General features: G+C 41.3%; 1 protein-coding gene across 6 annotated transcripts in view; it reads right to left on the bottom strand.

Annotated features, from left to right (window-relative positions):
* LOC115195538 (dipeptidyl aminopeptidase-like protein 6) overlaps positions 1 to 13,100 on the bottom strand; it is a 339,411-nt gene that overhangs the window by 58,372 nt on the left and 267,939 nt on the right. For all 6 annotated transcript variants that reach the window (XM_029755481.1, XM_029755484.1, XM_029755482.1 and 3 more), the window contains one exon: positions 12,730 to 12,844. In XM_029755481.1, coding sequence (XP_029611341.1) covers positions 12,730 to 12,844 — 115 coding nt within the window. The remainder of the gene's footprint in view (positions 1 to 12,729; positions 12,845 to 13,100) is intronic.

Below are 13,100 nucleotides of genomic sequence, written 5' to 3' on the forward strand. Positions count from 1 at the left end.
CACGAAGAATATACCTACAGTATGTGCATAAAAATAGACGACCTCAGTTTGCCAATGCGAGAAAAGCAGTGAATGACAGAAACAATTTGCCTGATCCACCGATCGAGGCAGTGGCAGTACAGGTAGGAAAAGGAGGTAGCCCGCAGCAGCGCATTGAGACGCAAATTAGTTGAGGTGAAGATGACAACTAGCAGCAATCAACCAAACAGCAGCCAGCCAACAGTGGCTTTTATTCCACGTCTCAAATAAACCAACGTGTACATGATTTGAAGTGTCTAAACACTGGACTGTAAATCACCATAGACTTCATCAACCAGTGATTTTGTAATGATAGAATGTGCAGTCTGAAGGTGATCGCACTTAAGAGGAGTGTTTACATTTCATCCAGGCTGCAGGAGTGCTCCAGGGGAGATGTGGCATTTGATATAAATGTGAGAATGGTTCTTCTATCCCGCGACCTTGGACTCGGTTATGCAGCTCTAAAGAAAATAAGCAAAGTCCTAGGGATTCCTTCCTTGCGTCTCAGCTCATATCAGAGACATGAGAGGAGAATGACAGGTAAATTAAAAGGGAGAGTGGCCCATTATTGCCAGGTGACTTGCTGTGTATGAATATTTATTTCCTTGCTCCAGCAAATGTATTCAAAGTTAATAAAACAGAGTGATAGGAACTATACAATGAGACAGGGAAATAAATACTTATTTCCCTCATTAAAATGCAAATCAATTTATAACATTTTTGACATGCGTTTTTCTGGATTTTTTTGTTGTTACTCTGTCTCTCACTGTTCAAATAAACCTACCATTAAAATTATAGACTGATCATTTCTTTGTCAGTGGGCAAACTTACAAAATCAGCAGGGGATCAAATACTTTTTCCCCTCACTGTAGACCCAGAGATAGCAGAGATGCTGAAGGAGGAGGAGGATGCCATCATAGACATTAATGTATCCTTCGATGGCACTTGGCTCAAGAGAGGATTCACTTCCAACTACGGGATAGGTGTGTGCATTGGTGCTGGTACCAGTGAGCCATAGAAAATGGTAAAGATCCACCCCGTCACAAAAACCTTGGAGGCCATAGATTTTTCAATATTGAGGTTGCACAGAAAATGGTAACTGTATATCATAGGATGTCAAATGATAACGTCCTCAAAAGAATGTAGCACGGAGGAACCCAGAATGCAAATGAATGTCTGAACTCTGTAATATGGTCGTGATGCCCCAAAACTGTCTTCGTGGGCAAAAGCCGCATTGACAGAGCAGCCAGTATGGCAGTAGCCACATTCAATGAGGGAGCCACTGCTATAACAAATGTGATGAACACATTTTGGATTGATAGCACTTTGGTGACACTGGAGCAATCAGAGATTGTGAGAGTTGTGAGAGCTGATGCTGCTTCAATGGAGTGTGCCAAGCGTAGGCGCAGGTCCCATGACACAGTCAAGAAAGTAAAGCGTCACCAGCAACAGCTCAAAGAGGGCCTTACATTTGGGGCAGGCATAGCTGATTAATGTTCTGCACATTTCAACAGCCATATATAATCCTTGTATGTGACAAATTGAGCAAAGTGATATGAGAATTTGCCCAAAACTGCATATTTGCCCAACAGACCAGAATTCTAAGTATATGCTGTATTGCTTGAAACAAATCTATTAAACGTGATAATGTAATTGTAAAAGGTAGATTTGATGTTTATTTGTCAGTTTAGAAGTGATATATGAACAAGAGTTTAATTCATGTGAAATAAATGGTCATATTTATGGAACATACATTTTAATTGCATTAGCCTATCTTCATCTTCATGATGTGTTTATAACCATCTTTCCTCTAGTGTTTATAACCATCTTTCCGCTAGTGTTTATAACCATCTTTCCTCTAGTGTTTATAACCATCTTTACTCTAGTAATTATAACTATATTTCCTCCAGTGTTTATAACTCTTTCCTTTAGTGTTTATAACTATCTTTCCTCTACTGTTTATAACGGTTTCCTTTAGTGTTTAACTCTTTCCTCAAGTGTTTATAACCATCTTGCCTCTAATGTTTATAACTATCTGTCCTCTAGTGTTTATAACCATCTTTCCGCTAGTGTTTATAACCATCTTTCCTCTAGTGTTTATAACCATCTTTCCTCCAGTGTTTATAACCATCTTTCCTCTAGTGTTTATAACCATCTTTCCGCTAGTGTTTATACCCATCTTTCCTCTAGTGTTTATAACCATCTTTCCGCTAGTGTTTATAACCATCTTTCCTCTAGTGTTTATAACCATCTTTCCTCCAGTGTTTATAACCATCTTTCCTCCAGTGTTTATAACCATCTTTCCTCTAGTGTTTATAACCATCTTTCTTCTAGTGTTTATAACTCTTTCCTCTTGTGTTTATAACCATCTTTCTTCTAGTGTTTATAACTCTTTCCTCTAGTGTTTATAACTATCTTTACTCTAGTAATTATAACTATATTTCCTCCAGTGTTTATAACTCTTTCCTTTAGTGTTTATAACTATCTTTCCTCTACTGTTTATAACGGTTTCCTTTAGTGTTTAACTCTTTCCTCAAGAGTTTATAACCATCTTGCCTCTAATGTTTATAACTATCTGTCCTCTAGTGTTTCTAACTATATTTCCTCCAGTGTTTCTAACCATCTTTCCTCCAGTGTTTATAACCATCTTTCCTCTAGTGTTTATAACCATCTTTCTTCTAGTGTTTATAACTCTTTCCTCTAGTGTTTATAACTATCTTTACTCTAGTAATTATAACTATATTTCCTCCAGTGTTTATAACTCTTTCCTTTAGTGTTTATAACTATCTTTCCTCTACTGTTTATAACGGTTTCCTTTAGTGTTTAACTCTTTCCTCAAGAGTTTATAACCATCTTGCCTCTAGTGTTTATAACTATCTTTACTCTAGTAATTATAACTATATTTCCTCCAGTGTTTCTAACTATCTTACCATTAGCATTTATAACTCTTTGATCTAGTGTTTAACTATCTTTCCACTAAAACCTCTTAATTAAGGAACCGCCCCTTTTTTTCAATTTTCGTCTAAAATGACACCAAAATCTAACTGCCTGTAACTGTCATGTCCTGACCATAGAAAACTTTTATTTTCTATGGTAGAGTAGGTCAGGGCATGACAGGTTTTTTTTCTAGTTGTTGTTTTCTATGTGGGGTTCTAGTTTAGTTTTTCTATGTTTAGGTGATTGGTGTGATTCCCAATTAGAGGCAGCTGGTAATCGTTGTCTCTAATTGGGGATCATACTTAAGTAGCTTGTTTTTCACTGGGGGGTTATGGCGATATTGTTTATGTATAGTTGTATTATAGTCACGGTTCGTTTATTCTTTATTTGTTTTGTATTTTGCGTTACATTTCACTTTATAATACATTATGTGGAACGCTACTCACGCTGCGCCTTGGTCCAATCATTCATCTAACGAACGTGACAGTAACTCAGGCCCTGAAGCAAGGATATGCATATTCTTGGTACCATTTGAAAGGAAACACTTTGAAGTTTGTGGAAATGTGAAAGGAATGTAGGAGAATATAACACAATAGATCTGGTAAAAGATAATACAGAGAAAAAAACCAACCGTTCTTCTGTATTTTTTTTGTACCCTTTTTGTACCGTTACATTTACCATCATCTTTGAAAAGCAAGAGAAAGGCTACAATGTATTATTCCAGCCCAGCTGCAATTTAGATTTGGTCACTACATGGCAGCAGTGTATGTGCAAAGTTTTAGACTGATCTAATGAACCATTGCATTTATTTTCAAAATGTTGTATCATGACTGCCCAAATGTGCCTAATTTGTTTATTAATAACTTTTCATTTTCAAAACTGTGCACTCTCCTCAAACAATAGCATGGTATTCTTTCACTGTAATAGCTACTGTAAATTGGACAGTGCAGTTAGATTAACAAGAATTTAAGCTTTCTGCCAATATCAGATATGTCTATGTCCTGGGAAACGTTCTTGTTACTTACAACCTCATGCTAATCGCATTAGCCTATGTTAGCTCAACCGTCCCGTGGAAGGAACACCGATCCCGAAGATTAACCATCTTTCCTCTAGTGCTTATAATGCTATCTTTCCTCTAGTGCTTATAACTATCTTTCCTCTAGTGTTCATAACTCTATGTTGGAGGACAAGAAGCACTAATGGGTGCTGCATTCCTCTATATGGCATCTTTATATTACGTCATTGAGCCTTCGTTTGTACAACACATGCAGTGAAGATACACGCTCAAATAAGGGGAGCTGTGAATAAGGTTTATGGGGGAAAACTCAATGGGTGTTACTAGCGACACGTCCAGATCTATTCCCTTCAGTGACAATGCTATTCAAAACAAGACGAAATACATGAGTATTTTCAACACATTGTGATCTGCAATTACATCTTCACAACTTCTCTTTACACTGTCAGGGTGATGTACTATACTTCTCAAGAAATGAATATTAAGACTAAAGCCCTCTAGGCTCTGGTTAAGATCAATAGATGATCTGACCAGTTCAATGGGCTGTTGTATTTACACTAGATGTCTGGGGTAGCCGGATTAATTTCCTCATAATTCAAACCATATGATCTGATCGTATGAGCTCTCCGTCTGCCGTGCGACTCTTTTTCAGATATTCATATCAGGGCTGAAAAAAAAGCTTAATGCAATAACCGATTTGTTTTATTTGGTTTCCATAGCGTAGATACTCTCACTTGGGGAGAATAAGGAGGTGGTCTGTAGATGAGGCAATTGTAGCTAAACCTTGGAGGGAATATATACAGTAGTGACTCTTCTACTGCAGGACATGGACATCTGATGAAGACCAACGTAATGCATATGAAAGGTCATAGGACAAACTAAATGTTTAAAGGAATCATCAAATATTGCTTTTAGAATTCACTTAATCAAACAAGAGTATTGAGGTCAGTTTATTGCTGAGTAAAGTGACACTAAGTTTAGAAGCAACCCGAGACAAAAATCATATTTTAGGTACCAAAAACCCATCACTTGACGCTCTCGCACAGGTTGCAATAATAGAAGCAATCTTTTCTGCCCTTTTATTACATAGAAGTACTACTTCAGAACAGATAACAATGTTAGGTCAGAAAACCTCAACCTTTCTTTATTGTGTCTAAAGGCAAAGTCAGAGAAAAGTGTATTTGAAGATAAAATAGTAAATCCATTTAAGCTGTTCCCCTGGGTTTTTAAAGTAACGGCGTTCGGCGCTAAACGCTAACCTTGTTTGGCCAAGACAGTTAGAATTATTTTCTAGTCTTGAATCTGTGCTAGCCTGCCGAGCTCCGGAGCCCCGCCGTGTGCGGCGCTGGGGGAGAGATGAGGCGAAGAGATGAAGAAGGAGATGAAACCAGCATGGGGTCTGGCTACCCGTTGGGGATGGCCTATTAAATATGCTTGGGCTTTTTTCCGTTACTGGTTCAATCATATCTTTCCACCACTATCCACCCCCTCCCTACCTGCAATGAGATAAATATTAATATGTTCTGCATCTTAAATTCACAAGCGTGCTGGAGCTTAATAGCTATTTAAGACGTGTGCAAGAGTGATGTGAGTGTGGCGCCATGAAGGTGTGCATGGGAATGTAGGAGGGTGAGAGAGGTGGAAAAGGCACACCGAGAAGAAGGTTAGTGTTTTTCGCCATGAATCTTGTTCTGGAGGCAACTCTGCAGAGTGTTCCTAAAATCAGATTTTAAACCTAACCCTAAACACACTGCTAACCCTAATGCATAAGCTTAAATTAAGAACATAAAGATCATTTTTGTTTTCCAGATTTTTTACAATATGGCCAATTTTGACTTTGCATATGGCCCATTTAGCAGAAATCGCTCAGTTCCACCTTCAGGACAAGACTCATCTCATTAAACGTCAACCTTCAGAGAAAAGCATGTACACAGATAAATATTCATTGTCATCGTGGTCATTCAAGACATGCATACTTTCCCAAATGAATAGATTATGCGATTATGCAATCACACACACACACACACACACACACACACACACACACACACAGCTGGGTCTGAGGACAATTGTTCCTACAGAGTTTCTTATGTCACATCTTTCCCTGTTCCCTTGGTGATAATGTCCGTGTTCAGAAATGCATCTTTCCTCCCTTGTTTCCTGGAGGTAAACACAGATCTAGAAGTGACTGTATAGGTGAAAGCAAGCTTATCACCCTCTTACTAACACTTTTATTTTTTCTCCCCAATTTCGTGGTATCCAATTGATAGTTACGGTCTTGTCCCATTGTAGCAGCTCTCGTACGGACTCAGGAGAGGCGAAGGTCGAGAGCCGTGTGTCCTCCGAAACACAACCCAGCCGAGCCGCACTGCTTCTTGACACAATGCCTGCTTAACCCAGAAGCCAGCTGCACCAATGTGTCGGAGGAAACACCGTACACCTGGCAACCGTGTCAGCGTGCATTGTGCCCGGCCCGCCGCAGGAGTCACTAGGGTGCGATGGGACAAGGACATCCCTGCCAGCCAAACCCTCCCCTAACCTGGACGACGCTGGGCCAATTGTGTGCCGCCCCATGGGTCTCCCGGTTGCGGCCGGCTGCGACAGAGCCTGGACTCAAACAAGGATCTCTAGTAGCACAGCTAGCACTGCGATGCAGTGCCTTAGACCACTGTGCTACTCGGGAGGCCCCTACTGACACAAATCTAATCAATTATAATCAGTGATTACTTCAAGGAAGGTAGAGAGGACAGATGCATTTCTGAATTATTCGAACAAGGCCAGTCCCTTCTTCACCAAGACAGCTCACGGGAGGTTCTGAGACAATTTACACGAGTTCTCTCAAAGGATCACCACGCAAGCAGTCACAACCAATGTGTTGTGGCCGCCTGTTGCGCCCAATTTCAACACAAGACTGTGCCACACATGTTCCCTCTCCGGGGATTTCAGAAGCAAATTGCCTTATTAACACACACCAACGCGCAGTCACACCAACACAAAAGGAAAATATGGTCCCTGTAACCCAATCATACTGCATCTGTGGTGGAATGTACATGGATTGGATGTTTGTAAAAATGTTACATAAATTGTATGTAGTGTATGTCAATGTGTGTACATTTGTGAGCGTGTGTGTGTGTGTGTCTGTGTGTGCATCTACTTAAGACTGGAGCTCTGTTGAGATTTGAGTTCCTAATTGTGTTACAAGAGTTAAGGAAACATTCTCTAGAAGCCATATCAACTTTCCGTTATCAGGAACTCTAACCTGCAGCCATATTAATAGGAAAAAATGATATGACAAAGTTATATTATATATTATGAGTGTCAATCACTGCACGTGTAATAGACCAAAAATGAACAGGAAATAAAAACAAACAGAAGGCAACTGAAACCACATAAAACCCATGTATTTTCCTCCTCCAAACATCCAGAAATATCACTTTCTTGAAATTCTAGCCAGCCTGCCACTTGAATTCTGTATGATTGCAGGGGTCAGTGTACAGTGACAGAAGTACCTATTCTAGGCCAGTAACTGCCTTTCCCAGGAAGAGCTGGAGGCAGAGACAAGGGGTATACAAGAGCAGCAGCTCCAATGACTGGATGGGTCTATTATCTCCTCTGACAACCTCAATGAGCTGTCAGCATGTCAGCCAGTCAGTAGTCAGTCAGTCAGCATGTCACTCCTCAGTCACAGAAATACTCCAACCCCCGAAAAACAGTGGAGAAACCTTGACCCACTCGTATTGACGTAGAGAGCATGTGCCATCCCTGTGGTACAGATCGATCTGTGACTTAGATACAAAAGAGAGCAGCTTGTCATTGTGAGTGAAGAGGGAAGTTGAGGTTGTGAAAACAAAGTGCTTGTCAGGAGCCAGTGTTTTTACCCTGATGTTTGGCAGGGAAACATGTATCAACAAACTTCTATTCGTGAGTGGGAGAAGACCTGTAATCTCAATGCATAACCGCATTCATCCTCCTTTACTGTAACTCTGGGGTACAGATGGATCAGTTGTCTTGTTTAAATTACTATTTACTGCAATGAGCAGTACAGAATAGTTTCAGAATAGCAAGGGGCGTGTTACCAGGTGGAAGCAGTGATTTTGCTGCAGGATCTATTTGCACAACTGGACTACAGGTTGTGCAGTATGTTCAGGGAATTGGACTCCCATCTCAGAAACGTAATCCTTAAAAAATACACCACACTCAGTCAAAGCAATGTATTGGTCTTCAAGGAATCACTTTAAATAATTGGAGAAAGCCAGATGAAGAATAGAAGTGCAGAATCACTCAGCCCCATCATCCGCTATTTGTTTTGGGTTGTTGTGCATAGCTAATTAATCCACTAAGTTTCCTAAAGCCTCTTTTTATTAACCAAGGGATTTTTTATAATACCATTTGATCAAATAGCCCTCCAAACTCCCAGGAATGGGCAGTCTGAGAGCCCAGTGGGATTCCGTTGGTGAAAAGACTTGGACCATAAACGGGAGTTCTGCTTGGGCACACTGTAGGAGTTGGGAGGGAGGCGGGGGAGGATTTAGGGAGGGATGCAAGCTGGAGATGCCACCTGTCCAGTCTCCACAGCCCCTTCGGACTCCCACTGTCCCTCTCTGTTCCAGAAGGCAGGCCAGTACTGGCAACCCAAATGGACAGAGGGTGTGAGGGAGTCTGAGACTAGAAAAGGCAAAGGGGAACAGTTTGTGCCAGAATATGGTTTAGCACTGCCAACTCCAGACACATTGCCCCAGACGGCGTTCGATCCCAGGATACTCCATGAAGCCTGTCACTTTCACCTCTACATTTCCCCTCACAGCAGTTTCAAAAATACAGCACTTAAAATATGAGAGGAGGAGGAGAACAGTTCACAACTACAGTAGGAGCTGACAAGGTGTGAGACCCTTTGGCATCTGGTACAGTACAGTACTCTAGTGCTGCAGCTTAAGTTGGTCTATTGTACTCCATCTACCACTGGGTAGTTCACTACAGATTCAGTTACCTGTAAACTACTATGGATTGAGAATTGTGCTAATGAAAGGTTGAATGTCTTCTGTGCTTTATGCCTTTCACGGTAGGCCATATAACTCATGCTCATAACTCATTTCTCTTCGATACAGTTGGTTTGGTGGGCCCATTCATCGGATGAAAAATATTGAGGGGGATATTGAAAAACTACAGTATATCTTAGGATGCTAAATCAAGGTTGGAAAAGTCCAGATAAAACTCTGATAGGAAATACAGTATGCCCACATGTTGACTGCAAAGACTCCACCAGTAGAAGTAATTAAAAGAACACAGCAGCCCTACATGTTAATGAGTGTTAGTGATTAACAATGTGATTAGCCAGTTCCACATGGGATTTGACATCCAAATGAACATATTTTATCAAAGCTAAATTACCGATTCGAAACACTGAATATACACTATAGTGAAACGTGGGGGGAAGGCTACTTGTTTTGATTATGCAAATGTAATAATAGACATAGGAAAAATTACAGTTATCCATTTTCTTCACAAGATTAAGAAAATGACTTAAGCATCTGGTTGAATGTCAAAAGTTATTTTTAAATCGACTTCAAGCAAAACATTCAAAAGCAGAGTTGCAGTCATTTTCTTGATCTGATTCCATTCCAGGGGGAACTATTTGTAATAATTACCATTCATGTCAATACTTAACCAAGGAAAACTGATTATTGTCTCAGAAACTTGGTTATACCGCCAATATATTGGCAGTTATACTGATCAATATGGCTTCTCCTGAATATAAAAGCACTTCAAGGGGCTCCATGAGCTAAAAAAAAGATGGTCTATTGATTTGCTTTTCATGTAAATCTTCCCAAACAGGTCTTAAAGCTCATTCTGACTATTAGAGAAGCTAAGAGTGGCTTCAGAAGAAAGACCAGGGAGTCCAGGTCTATGGAAAATATATGTGCGCCTTCTGCGAATGTCACCCCTTATAGAAGCAAGTCCGCAGAGGCGTAGCGCAGTTTTGTGCGGCCCCCGCAAAAAAATATGAATATTACTTTTTTTTAGGCTCTTTTTCTTTGCCATGGGGCAGAGAGAAAAATGTGCAGTTTTATAGTTAATCTCATGCTATTTTACATATTTTTCCATGAGGCTGAGAGAAAATGCTTGCCTGGCTACCCAAAGTTCTTGCTCCGGTCAAACGCTACGCCACGCCCATGGACGTTAGCTTCTTCTCTGCAATGAGTCTGGTTCTGTGTACCTCCCCGACGATTTCTAGAATGCAAACACATTCTAACCGTTCTGATTGGTCCCAGAAACCGATGGGTTGTGCCAGACCAATAACACACGTGGGTAAAGCGCCGTTTTGAAAATGTGTCATTGGCTTTGATACTCTGATTGGTTAGAGATGATCCAATTGCTGATAGCTTTGTTTTGTACAACACCCCTCATTTTGACATCACAAACAACTTCAATGTTGGCAGTCTCAGACTGAAGTGTGTAGTTAACATAGAGTAGGGTAAGAATTCAGTTTGAGTCGTAAGGCATAGAAAATGTTGCCGTTTTAGAGCTAATTTCCTGCTAATCTTCACATTTTTCCATGAGGCTGAGAGAAAATGTAGTAGTTTTAAAGATAATTTCTTGTAATTCCCCCTAAAAATCATGGCTTGTGACGTTTTCATATGCTATCTGGGGGGCCGAACTCCCCCCTCCCAAATAATAATAATTGAATAGATCTTGCAGGGGCTGCGGTGGTTTGTGCTATGCCAGTGAGGGTCTGGGTATAAATATATGCTACTGTGTGTGACATTTATACCTGTGAGAGACTGGGGCACTATACAGTGGGGGAAAAAAGTATTTGATCCCCTGCTGATTTTGTACGTTTGCCCACTGACAAAGAAAGGATCAGTCTATAATTTTAATGGTAGGTTTATTTGAACAGTGAAAGACAGAATAACAACAAAAATATCCAGAAAAACGCATGTCAAAAATGTTATAAATTGATTTGCATTTTAATGAGGTAAATAAGTATTTGACCCCCTCTCAATCAGAAAGATTTCTGGTTCCCAGGTGTCTTTTATACAGGTAACGAGCTGAGATTAGGATCACACTCTTAAAGGGAGTGCTCCTAACCGCAGCTTGTTACCTGTAAAAAAGACACCTGTCCACAGAAGCAATCAATCAAATCAGATTCCAAACTCTCCACCATGGCCAAGACCAAAGAGCTCTCCAAGGATGTCAGGGACAAGATTGTAGACCTACACAAGGCTGGAATGGTCTACAAGACCATCGCCAAGCAGCTTGGTGAGAAGGTGACAACAGTTGGTGCGATTATTCGCAAATGGAAGAAACACAAACGAACTGTCAATATCCCTCGGCCTGGGGCTCCATGCAAGATCTGACCTCGTGGAGTTGCAATGATCATGAGAACGATGAGGAATCAGCCCACGGGAGGATCTTGTCAATGGTCTCAAGGCAGCTGGGACCATAGTCACCAAGAAAACAATTGGTAACACACTGCGCCGTGAAGGACTGAAATCCTGCAGTGCCCGCAAGGTCCCCCTACTCAAGAATTCATATACAGGCCCGTCTGAAGTCTGCCAATGAACATCTGGATGACTCAGAGGACAACTGGTGAAAGTGTTGTGGTCAGATGAGGCCAAAATGGAGCTCTTTGACATCAACTCAACTCGCCGTGTTTGGAGGAGGAGGAATGCTGCCTATGACCCCAAGAACACCATCTCCACCGTCAAACATGGAGGTGGAAACATTATGCTTTGGGGGTGTTTTTCTGCTAAGGGGACAGGACAACTTCACCGCATCAAAGGGACGATGGACGGGGCCATGTACCGTCAAATCTTGGGTGAGAACCTCCTTCCCTCAGCCAGGGCATTGAAAATAGGGTCGTGGATGGGTATTCCAGCATGACAATCATCCAAAACACACGGCCATGGCAACAAAGGAGTGGCTCAAGAAGAAGCACATTAAGGTCCTGGAGTGGCCTAGCCAGTCTCCAGACCTTAATCCCATAGAAAATCTGTGGAGGGAGCTGAAGGTTTGAGTTGCCAAATATCAGCCTCGAAACCTTAATGACTTGGAGAAGATCTGCAAAGAGGAGTGGGACAAAATCCCTCCTGAGATGTGTGCAAACCTGGTGGCCAACTACAAGAAACATCTGACCTCTGTGATTGCCAACGAGGGTTTTGCCACCAAGTACTAAGTCATGTTTTGCAGAGGGGTCAAATACTTATTTCCCCTCATTATAATGCAAATCCTTTTATAACATTTTTGACATGCGTTTTTTTCTGGATTTTTTTGTTGTTATTCTGTCTCTCACTGTTCAAATAAACCTACTATTAAAATTATAGACTGATCATTTCTTTGTAAGTGGGCAAACGTACAAAATCAGCAGGGAATCAAATACTTTTCCCCCCCACTGTATGTAACACTGTAAATTGTGTTTGTGTAAGTGTTTGTGAGAAAGTGAACACACGCAGGACTCTCCAACTACATGCAGTGAATATGTTTTGTGGTTACGGGAGAGTACAAGGCAACTGCACTGCACCTATCAGAGCAATACTCTGAGACATGTAAGAGATTGTGACCCAGGGTGCATGTTAGAAAAAATCTGTCGATGTGCCCTTGAGCAAAGCACTTAACCCTAATTTGCTCCAGGGGTGCTGTACTACTATGGCTGACCCTGTACAACAACATGTGTATTGTTGTGCACGTGTATTGTTGTGTTTTTTCCTTTTATACCATATCGTACGGGAGTTAAGCCTGTCTTCCCTCCCCTCCCCACCTACCTGGTGTCAGCAGGATGACTGAGGTGACGATCAGGGAGCAGATGACCAGAATGACCAACAGGGCAATCGCAATTCCCTTCCAGTTCCTCTGAGGAGGGTTACTCCCCACCAGCTCCTGGTCAGACAAAACAGACAGAGAGAAACACACGGTCAGAAAGAGTAACAGAGGAGATAGAACATCAGGAAAGGAGAGTGAGCAAGGTGAGTGAACAAGAGAAAGGTTGTGGAGAGGAAGAGAAGCAAAGGGAGAAAGAAATGAGAAGTGAGTAAGGGAGAGAGATAATGGGAGAGAGATAATGGAGTGATACTGTCTATTAGTATAAAGAGTAGGGGGGAAGAGGGAGTGAGAAAGATTAACACAAATAACTAAT

Source organism: Salmo trutta, chromosome 6 (genome assembly GCF_901001165.1).
Source record: "Salmo trutta chromosome 6, fSalTru1.1, whole genome shotgun sequence".
Lineage (NCBI taxonomy): Eukaryota > Metazoa > Chordata > Actinopteri > Salmoniformes > Salmonidae > Salmo > Salmo trutta.